At 36.1% G+C, this 11,982-nt stretch overlaps 1 protein-coding gene across 1 annotated transcript in view; it reads right to left on the reverse strand.

Moving 5' to 3' along the window:
• Positions 1 to 11,982, reverse strand: part of nxn (nucleoredoxin) — an 84,554-nt gene that overhangs the window by 14,796 nt on the left and 57,776 nt on the right. Inside the window, exons 2-3 of the mRNA XM_016465591.1 lie at positions 7,041 to 7,158; positions 1,690 to 1,823 (exon numbers count right to left, since the gene is read on the reverse strand). Of these exons, the coding sequence (XP_016321077.1) occupies positions 1,690 to 1,823; positions 7,041 to 7,158 (252 nt within the window). The remainder of the gene's footprint in view (positions 1 to 1,689; positions 1,824 to 7,040; positions 7,159 to 11,982) is intronic.

Here is an 11,982-nt window from a genome sequence, read left to right on the forward strand (position 1 = left end):
GTTGAGCCGCGGTCCTAGTACATGCCGAACTGTGTGTGGAGAACCGTACGGTTAGATTTTTTACCGACAACCGTTGCACCCCTAATATATATATATATATATATATATATATATATGTGTGTGTGTGTGTGTGTGTGTGTATATATATAATAGGGGTGTTACGGTACACAGATGTCACGGTTCGGTGTGTACCTCAGTTTCGGGAGTCACGGTTCGATATGATTCTGGTAACAACAGGAAAAAAAAAATCTACTATGCTAGGTTTCTTTTCATTTATTTATATTACAGACAGTAGTACAAATTTAAAAAATTTCCACCTAGATGTGAAAATACTAAATATTTTATTAAATTATAATGTTATATGTATATATAAAATCTGCAGTACATATATACATACAAGGAATAAATACTTGAAATAGATTTGATTTAGTTAACATAAACAAGAGAGAAAAACAGTGCGACACGTAACGTAGCCTATATATACTGAGTTTCAGTTCATTTTTGTGACACGCTTTTGTTCACAGAAAGGAAACTCAAATGGCAGAAAGCGACATCCTATTTGTTTTCTTTATTTTACAAAAGCACAATGTTTTGTTTTCATTGTGAGTGTCCACACAAATAAAAGTAGACATTTTACAGTGATGCATTATTAATAAGCCAATAAATGACGAAGTGTTTAAAGTTGATTCTTCAGGAAACAAGTGATCGCGCCGGCGCACACACACACAAAACATATCAGTTCCAGCATTGCTAACTTCACAGCGCAGTGAACCAAACATCAGCACGCCTGCCTCTGTGTCACCGTTGGAACGCGACTGAAGTACAAAGCCTATAATTTACATAATAAATAATAATTTAGCATTTGGATATATCGCAAATATTTGGATTTGTGCCGAATGAGTGAAGTAGGATACACGAGCACAAAGCTCCATTTCGCAAACAGTTGAGTGTGCAAGCCTTTAAAGTATACTCCTTTGTCAGTGAGAGACTTCAGAATCAGCACATGGTCACTGTCTAGTGGGCTTTGTTTTCAAGTGCGCAACTCATGTCATTCGCTGTTCTTCTGCTGGCGGTTATCAAACAGTGTTGCATTACTGCGGGCGCCCCCTTCTGGATTGAGGGTGAATTGCCTGTATTCGTTGTAAGGCCTCATGCACTGAACCGAGATGTCCGTACCGTGACGGTTCGGTACGAATACATGTATCGTTACACCCCTAATATATAAATATATATACTATATATTTATTTCACATAACATTTATTTTATTTCAAGTTTTAATTTTTTCTTTATTTTTTTTATCACAGTTTTAGTTCACTATAATAAGCCTATTACTAACATAATTTTGCTATTGCAATTAATTATTTATCGGTATTTAACAAAAATTACCATATCAGATCCAATTGTATAGGATTAATCAACTGCAATTTAATTTCCAAAGTATGGCCAGGTAAAAAAAAAGAAAAAAAAAAAATTATATACACTGAACAAAATTATAAACGCAACACTTTTGTTTTTGCCCCCATTTTTCATGAGCTGAACTCAAAGATCCAAGACTCTTTCTATGTACACAAAAGGCCTATTTCTCTCAAAAACTTGTTTAACATGAGATCTGATTGTACAGGTTAAATCGACCGTGATTTTGTCTCCAAAGAACAGCTAGTTTAGAAACACTAGCACAGAGCACTCACCCAGTGTGCAGAGAAGTAAACCCCCACATAGGATCCCTCCAGGGCACCGCTGTCTGTCGTCTGTCGGTTGTTCCTGAGCAAGGGCCCGGCCACCACCTCCACAAAGGGCTTCGGCCCCCAGGGGAACTCCAGGCCTGCAGGACGGGTGAGAGCAGAGCAGAGGCAGGACTCTGATTACTGTCACACAATCCTCCTTTCACTGCCAGCGCAGCACATGTATATGTCATTCATATATATATATATATATATAATACACACGGGTCTCTCCTCTGGATCCTGACAGCTCATGGATATCAAACGCTGCAACAGAGGCGATGGAAGATGATGCAAATATCTTAATGTGAGATGGAAGTTACATTTCCCATACTGCACCAGATATTTGAGTTGGGGCCCTCGTTCTCAATTTCTCCTAAATATTACATAACTACTTAAAAATGTATACCATCATTAGCAACCAAATCAGTCATTCAATAGAACTCAAATTCATGATTGAATCAATCAGATTCCTGAATTAATCAGTCTGATTTGTAAACAGGATCAGGATCTCTTCACTGAACAAAACTGAAATGGTCATAATTCCAATCAGAATGATTCATTCACTCCTTTGGTTCTCACATTCAACTCACTGAATCAATCACTAGGAATTCTGAATAAATCAGTCTGATTTGCACACAGGACCAATATGTTTACTGAAACAACCCAGAATTCAGATCATAATGATCAAAATCAGTGAGTGATTCATTTAATGATCTAGTTCTTGAGTTAAACTCACTGAATCAATCACTCAGATTCCTAAACGAATCAGTCTGATTTGCAAATAGGACAAACCTGTTTCATGAAAAGAACTGGAATGATCAGAATTCAGATCAGAATGGTCATAATCAGTGAATGATTCATTTACTGATCTGGTTCTTAAGTTCAACTCACTGAATCAATCACATTTTATTGGCTAACACAACCAATCTGTTTTCTGTAAATAAACAGAACTACCAGAATTCAGATCAGGATAATCAAAATCAGCAAATAATTTACTGATCTGGTTCTATAGTTCAATTCATGAATCAATCACTTATTTATAAATGAATCAGTCTGATATGCAAATAAGACCATGTTTCATGTGGAAAAAATGTATCCAGTTTTAATGATTCTTGAGTTGACAGTTCACTGGCGGGATGTTTATCAGAGAATTCTGACTTAAATATTGGCCCATTTGTCACACAAATCTATTTAATCTGAATCTAAGTTGTGTGGACCACTTTTATGATGCTTTTCCATGGTTTTTTGCGCCATTTTGGAGCTTAACAACATGGGCACAGGACAAAAGTGTCTTTATTCTTTGTTACAGGCTTTATTAGTCAGAAAGGACAAAAGCGCTGGGCTGTTGCTGCGCTTTGAAACTCCCACACATTCAGCCGGGGTCTTTTGTTATGTCAAGGGCCCTTTCAACCCTCTGCCCTCTGAACCTGCTACTGTGCACAAGTTCACACACTCACACTGTACAAACACACCGGATATTCCCCGTCCACACATGCTTTCAAACAAAAGCTCTTGACTACGTCGTCACATAGAAAGCAGAGTCATATATCATAGAATCCTGCGTGCCGGTGTTTGAGAACGACACTGAGCTTCATGAATCACTGAGTTCATTTTTCACTCTTACTGCTGGTAAGTGCAGGAGCCGAGGTTCATTAAGCCGAGGAGGTGAATCTGTCATGTGGATCACTTGACAAATTCCACCATAAGAATGTTTTTACAGAAACGCAGTGGGTCCCTGCCTTTCCAGGCAAATAAAATGCCTTTCTTTCACCTGCAGAAAGTTGCATGACACCACTCAAGCGAGCTGAGGGCTATCAAACGCTTAGAGATCTTCAAATATCGTTACCACACAGACAGGTGAAGAGCAGTGAAGGACAACCATGTACTGTGGTGCCAAGTCAAGTATGCAATGTGAGTTCCTGAGCATGTGAAAGTCAAGTTAAAGGGACAGTTCACCTCCAAATAAATGATTTACTCACATATAGTAAAGTTATTTATATAGTGAACTCCGACTCATGACTCAATCATTTAGATATTTATTGAAAAGAACTGGCTCATATGAATGAATCAAACTCACTAAATCAATGATCCAGTCATCAAATTTTGGTCTGTTAGTCACACTATCGTATGGCTTCGGACGATTTGGAATATGTAGTTTATGGACCATAAGAGCAGTCCATACAACTTGTGCACTATATTTTTCTAAAGACATCAAATAGTTTCAAGTTGTTAATAGTGCTTGTCAAATAAAAGTTATTGTTTACATAATATATGAGTGTGTACTGTGTATATTTATTATGTATATATAAATACAAACACATGCATGTATATATTAAAAAAAATATATGCTGTTTATATATTAAATATATTTATATATAATATAAAATATAATAGTATAAATATATAAATGTATATACATGTAAATATTTTCAAAATATATACTGAATGTGTGTGTATTTATATATACATAATAAATAAACAAACACAGTACACATAAATATATTATGTAAACAAAAACTTTTATTTTGGATGCGATTAATCGCGGTTAATCGATTGACAGCACTAGTTGTTAAGCTGTAAATTTAAGAACTACTATGACCAGATCACTGTGTCCTTGAAATTATTCAAGAACTAATCAGTCAGATTCGCAAACAAATCTTTTAAGTGAACCTGACCATGACCAATCAAAATCAATCATGAAAAACAATCAATAGTTCGAAAACAATCAATACTCACAAATCCATTTCTCAAGATTCAATCTACACTTATTCACTTAGCAGACACTTTTATCCAAAGCGACTTACAAATGAGTAACATCAGTAAGTATTTCTCCATCCAAAGTTGCGAATTTAACTTGTGCACAAAATCCAATCCAACGAGTCAAAGAGAACAAAATCGTCACTTCCTGATAAACTGGCACTAAATATCACTAAGAAAAGAAGGAGAAGCCACTGAATATAATTTTCATATATAGTAAATTACTTGCGCCTCAGAGTAAGCAGACAAAACACAACAAATGCAGTCATTGCTTTCGGAGGTGGATGTCTGCTGTTTGGGAACGCAGTCATGCAAGAAAGTTCTGGGAGGCAATTATACAGAAATATTTTGACGACGAAGACAACATTTGAGATGCTGTGCAATAGGGCTGAGCGATATGGGCTTAAAAATATATCACGATGTTTCATGTATTTATTGCGATAACGATATCAATGACGATAATTCAGGGAATCCCAAAATCTCAACATTAAAATGCAACAACGTCACTTACATCATTATCACCGCATCTCGTGCGCCACCGATGACACTCCCTGATGCACTCCTAACATTCAAATGCAAATGTTTATTTTAAATTTGACTAAAATTCTTTTATTCACAAACTCCTCATCACAGGCAGGCACAGCACTAATTTCAGCATGTGTTCGTGTTTGTGTGTGCTGTCTTCGTCACTCATAGCACGTGCCTATATTGAAATTTTTTTATATCGTTACCGAAGAAGGTGTACTGTCGATACATATCAATACCGTTTTATCACCCAGGCCTACCCATACACGTGCAAAACTCTGCTACTGGAGTACATATTTATTCAAGGCTCAGACCAATTTTTTGTCGCACTGTACAGTACAGCCCTGACCAAACCAGTTCCAGATTGTAAAAAGCGATCAACTCCTCAATTTCACGTCTGCCTTCTGCCATGTCGCTCTGCACTGTCGCACACAGAAATATGTCAACAACTAGACTTTATCGTTATATATTTAACGTTATATTATCGTTATTTTTTATGTGCATTTTTATGTGCATCTATGGCGTTTCCAACCAGTGTGTTTTAATGCGATATTCCAAAATGCATGTTGGTGTGCTTGACTGGCCAGCAAACTCACCAGACCTGAACCCCATAGAGAATCTATGGGGTATTGTCAAGAGGAAAATGAGAAACAAGAGACCAAAAAATGCAGATGAGCTGAAGGCCACTGTCAAAGAAACCTGGGCTTCCATACCACCTCAGCAGTGCCACAAACTGATCACCTCCATGCCATGCCGAATTGAGGCAGTAATTAAAGCAAAAGGAGCCCCTACCAAGTATTGAGTACATGTACAGTAAATGAACATACTTTCCAGAAGGCCAACAATTCACTAAAAATGTTTTTTTATTGGTCTTATGAAGTATTCTAATTTGTTGAGATAGTGAATTGGTGGGTTTTTGTTAAATGTGAGCCAAAATCATCACAATTAAAAGAACCAAAGACTTAAACTACTTCAGTCTGTGTGCATTGAATTTATTTAATACACGAGTTTCACAATTTGAGTTGAATTACTGAAATAAATGAACTTTTCCACGACATTCTAATTTATTGAGATGCACCTGTACAACTGTAGTTTAAATTAGGGATGTGCGGGTCTAGTCAACTAAACGGTACAGCTCCTACTATTCGACACTGAAAACAATAGTCGATTACACGACAGAAAAAACAAGAAAAACAAAAACATGATTTTATCATTCAAATGACCAACATTTTAAATAACAAGTTAAAATAAAACGTTTGAAAAATAATACATTATTTTTAAAAGTTTATCTGGGCGGAAACTACATTTTTACCTCAGACCTCACATGCGTTTTCTTCGTGTCAGTTGCGGCGAGTTCAAAAATGACCATGCGAAAGACGAGAAGGTGTGGGATTATTATGAATTAGAAGGAAACAGAAAAGTTTTGTGTAAACTGTGTAATGTCAAATTGTCTTACAATAACTCTACTGAAGCGATGCGTAATCATATTCAATACAGGCACATAGGCGTTAGCTTAGAGGCTGGCCATATATACATAAATATACACAGTACACACGCATATATTACAAACAAAAGCTTTTATTTTGGATGCGATTAATCGCGATTAATCGTTCGACAGCACTAGTACAAACACATTTTATCATCATACCTTCTGGAGAGAAATAGTGCAGGCAGTCGACAAAAATGAAACTTTCTAGTGCGAATATGTCGACCGCCTGCGTTTGTACACATCATTCCCTGTATGTTGAAACCATTCTATCGCGCCAAAACTTAAGTATACTTTTGGTTTTAGATTATATAGCACACAAGTTGTATGGACATTTTTATGGAGCGTTTTTAGTGTTTTGTGTCATTTCTGGAGCTTAAACTATAAACCACAGAGCTCTGTGAAGATTCTTTAAATAATTCTCCATTCCCATTCAACAAGGGTTTGGAACAACATGTGAAAAGCAACTGAGTAATCATTTTTGGGTGAACTTTCCTTTAAACCCCTGTAAAGAATGAGTGGGTGAAAAATGAAGCCTGGTACTCACCTTTTGGATCATCTCTAACTACAAGCAAGCCGTTCCGACACACCACCTTCCCCGTGGCAGCATCGATGAACACCAGAGAAGGAATACTAGTCACCTTGTACTTGTTCCAAAGCTTCATCTACAAAAAGAAAAGACACACATTGACTGAGATGAGAGACTGGAAATCAAAAGATATTCAAAAGGAATATGACTAAAAGAATAAGGAGGATTGGGAATGTTTGTGGTGAAGAGAGAAATGATGATTCAGCTCAGCTCATTCCTCTATTTCCAAAGCTATTTTGCCTTTTTAACCATTAGAGATACAATCAATACTTTCCCATGTTTAAACAGTCCACGTGAGGCTTAAAAATAGGCTACGAAACAAGCGGCTGAGTTTAAACGTCTTCCTCTCGCTCTGAAGTATAAAGAAACTCAGAAATGTGGCGAGTTGAATTAAGTGCTATCTGCAGCCGAGGCGAGCCGGCGAAGAATTAGCTAAGGGCCAGAATCAAACATCTACAGGGCTGATTCAACTTTAAAGAGACTGGCATCTGAGGAAATTCGAGGGGAGTGCTCTTTCTTTCTGTAGTCTCAGTGAAAGCGTGGCACATGACTAAAAAGCCAGCGATTAAACCTCGCTCGACAGAGCCGTTTGCTCGTGTCGTCTCACGACTGTGGGCGCTGCTGCTGTCTTCATCCTTTGCTGGTGAGAACAAACCTGGTCAATTATTCAGGACGTGGCCGTGCGAAGGTCTAATAGATGAAAGACGCCTATGAAAGTAAACTACAGTAACTGCAGCGGACTGATGCGAAACATGTAGCGCTTGAAACGCAGGTGCCACGGACATGAATCATTTATCAAAACACTAGACTCGCATGCAAAAATTAGGGCTGTTAGTTGATTTAATTCTCAAATTAACTACATGATATGCTAAAAAATGTATGAAATTAAATAATTTTGTCTAAAAAAAACGGCCCTTGAAAAAACAGAATATTACTGTTGTAGTTTTCCAAATTGGCCAAATTCCTTATCGAATTTACATACAGATCAGAGGGGCATGGCTAATTGTAAAATAAATGACCTTTTTAATAATTAATCACATTAAATTGATTAAACTGACAGCACAAGCAAAGAATCGGGCTGGGGACTGATGTAGGTAGAGATTCCGATTCATTTAGATGCAATTATGATTCACAAGCTGTCAATTTGTTTCAATACAATTTTTTCTATTTAGGAATAATTTGAGTTAATGTCTATTTTGCTTACATATTCTTATTTATGAATTATATTTTCTCTGCTAATGCTGCAGATAGTACAGGGCATCAAAATTGTAAATCATCTTTTGAAACGTTATGTTTTTGATTCACTAAAAAGAATCGGCTCATAAGAATCATTTGCATGTAGTTGACTCGTGAATCATACTATATCGGTCACAACTAAGGTAAAATATGATTTCTTTTCACACATCCACTGAAAATACTGTAGGCACAGAGCAAAAGATTGGGATCTGTAGAATCAATCAAATGAAGATGACTAAAAGATTAAAATAAAATAAAAAAATAAAAAATACAATAAAATACAGCCTTACTGTAGTTTCAGTTAACAATATGTGACCCTGGACCACAAAACCAGTCATAAGGGTAAATTTCTCGAAATTGAGATTTATACATCTACTAATACACAACTATTTGAATATCTGGAATCTGAGGGTGCAAAAAAATCAAAATACTGAGAAAATCACCTTTAAAATTGTCCAAATGAAGTTCTTAGCAATGCATATTACTAATCAAAAATTAGGTTTTGATATATTTACAGTAGGAAATTTACAAAATATCTTCATGGAACGTGATCTTTACTTAATATCCTAATGATTTTTGGCATAAAAGAAAAACCGATAATTTTGACCCATACAATGTTTTTTTTGGCTATTGCTACAAATATGCCCCAGCGACTTAAGACTGGTTTTGTGGTCCAGGGTCACATATATATTGAGTGTGAAGCCGAATGTTAAACGTGGAGGAATAAAGCAGTGGAGGTTCAAATTACTTCATTCCTGCGCTGCTTGATCAAACTCTTTGATGCATAGCTGATGAATTGTTTTCACTGGAGGAGAGTTTAGATGTGAACAGGCAGTCAAAGAGTGTTACTCTGTTTCTTTAAGCCTGAAGGATTGTGTCCAGACAATCGCTCCAACACAAACCTGCAGCACTGCCACAGACAACAGCGCTCAATCACTGGCTCGTCTGCACCCAAATCTCTCAATCCGGCCTGAAGCGTACACGGCCTACGCTGCAAAAAGTGAGGTTAAAGGGCACTAACTGTGAACGTCTCAAGTATCAACACCGCTGCTTACCTTACACACACACCTGTGAATCTGACACAGCTGTGAGATCTACAGTGAGTCGTGAGAGGAGCCGTGAGGGAACAAAGCTGGCCCGCAGGCTGTGAGACAGCTGTATGAGTGACTGGATGAGGGAGATGGGTAATATGAAATGAAAGACAGCTCCATGATCAGCCATGTCAACGGCTGCCCATCAGTTCAATGAGGCTAAAAAAAAAAAACTCACAGCCTGAACCTGATGAAAACAACCAATTAAGGAAGGACATGGACAGTGATGACTGCTGACATGTTTTAAAGGTCAAAGACTTTCTTCAAAAATGGGCAGATAAGTCAGTATGTTTCAAATAAGAGGAAAAATCTAAACTCTTTAAATGATGCTGAATAAAATAAAAAATAAAAACAAACAAAAATAAAAATAAATACAATTTAAAATAAACAACATAATACACAAAATAAAAAAAACGAATAAATTAATTAAAAGAAAAGAAATATTGAAAAAAAAAAATAATACAATTTTAAATAAACTAAATACACAAAATAAAAACAATTATTTATAAAAATGTTTGTTTAAAAAATAAAAATGTAATAAAATATTAAATAAAATAAATAAAAATTAAATAAAATATAACAATATCATTTAACACAAAAAAATAAACAAAAAATAAAATACACAAAATAAAATATAAAATAAAACGAATATACAATAAATATACATTTAAAAACAAAATGTTTATTTAAATAAAAATTAAAAAATTACAAATAAAATAAAATAAAATATCAACAGTACAAATAAATAGTGGTCAACAAATTGGTCCATAAAATTGCCTGAAGTGACGGAAAAACAATAAAAAAAAAACATCACATTTTGTCCAAACAAAATGATTTTGAAATAATCTTTTTTAAATTAAAGCCACATAGATCATAACAGATGTTTATTAGTAACACCAGCCCAACAGTTATTTGTAACAGACACGTACACTAAATACACTTGCTACTGTGTTACTGTAGGTGTTATTTTGAAGTAAAATTGTAAAAATCTATAGTCACATATATATATTTCCATACATCTCTACTGCATTTCTCCCGAGTAACATTTCCTTTCTGTGTGCACCTGCATATGCACAAAATATCACAGAAACACCTCCACACCGCAGCATGAAAAGAAGCACAGCGCATGGAAATACTGAAAATGAGCAAAGAAACCAAATGGCATTCAGCTCTCGCTAGCAAACGACGACTTAAAGCATTTCTGACATCTATAGACAGCATCTGGTTCTGTTTCATAGCGGTGCAGCCTGGCAAACCGAGATCAAGCTAGAGAGTATCACAATTCACCCGATTAGCATAATCCTGCAGGGGATGATGGTCTGTAATCACAGCGGCTGCATCACCTGCATTCATCAGTCACCGTTACCCTTCTCGAAATAATGATGATTTATGGCAAATTACTTCCAATTTCCTTTTATTTTGCGCTGGTGCAATTTGAGTTTCCATTGCAAGTGATGCAGAAAGAATCAAGCGATTGTTCTCATGGCATTGTGATGATAAGCTGTTAAAAATCTCAGCTAGTCTGCATATTTTCAAAGTGTGGGCTTTTCTTTAAAATTCCTTGCTTGTTATTAATTTTCTCATTTCTATGTAATGGCAACATTTACACAGACTCTCCCGAGGGCTGCAGAACCTCCGAGCTGTGTTTCTGCTGCACGCATGATGAAATACAGCAGATTTCATTTCACACCAGCAACAATAATGGCCTCAGAGACGTGACATTGCCAAAAACAACAAACATTAGTGACAGCCGTCATTAATAACCTTCGTCTACGGCTGTTCCTGTTGTTTCTGCTTTACTCAGAGCAAGGCCTTCGATGTGCCAATATTCCCTGCTGTGACCATTTAACAACCACAGTGGACATTAACTATACATTACATTCACTCAAACAAAACTGGCAGAGCGCAGGCCATTTGTTCAACCACAAATGGATCAAACATGCTTGAGTAGTAATGAAAGAAGCTCTCTCTTCTTTGAGAAAGTGAGTGTAAACGGATGAAAAGAGAAATAATTACATATTGAAGCAAATAAAGCGTATTTTTAGAACCATTAAGGGTTTCTTTTGAATGGTGAAATAATTATGACAGTTAAGCACAGGCCCTATTAGCCTACGGAATGTGAAACTGTGGATGCATTTTGGGAGGAAATTATACAATTTGTTAATAAGACTCTCAGTAATTATGCAAAAATCCTGCTTTGTGTATGTTGGATATTGCACCAGAAAATGTGCATATGTCTTAAAGGGGTCATATGATGCTTTTTTAAAGATCATTATTTTGTGTATTTGGTGTAACAGAATATGTTGACATGCTTTAATGTTCAAAAAACACATTATTTTTCAAATACTGATGTTATGGTGCCATCTAGCTATGATTTGTGGATGTTATTCTGAGACACTGGAAGTCAGATTCGCCCTCTTTATATGATGAATGGGTAGAACTTATGATGAATATGCGATTATGTTGAACGTGTGATATTTTTTTAGGACCTTATCAAAACAAGAAATACTCTTAAAGGGTTAGTTCACCCAAAAATGAAAATTAGGCTGTGTTTTACTCACCCCAGAGCCATC

The sequence above is a fragment of the Sinocyclocheilus anshuiensis genome, unplaced genomic scaffold, assembly GCF_001515605.1.
Source record: "Sinocyclocheilus anshuiensis isolate Anshui unplaced genomic scaffold, SAMN03320099.WGS_v1.1 scaffold144, whole genome shotgun sequence".
In the NCBI taxonomy this organism is placed as follows: domain Eukaryota; kingdom Metazoa; phylum Chordata; class Actinopteri; order Cypriniformes; family Cyprinidae; genus Sinocyclocheilus; species Sinocyclocheilus anshuiensis.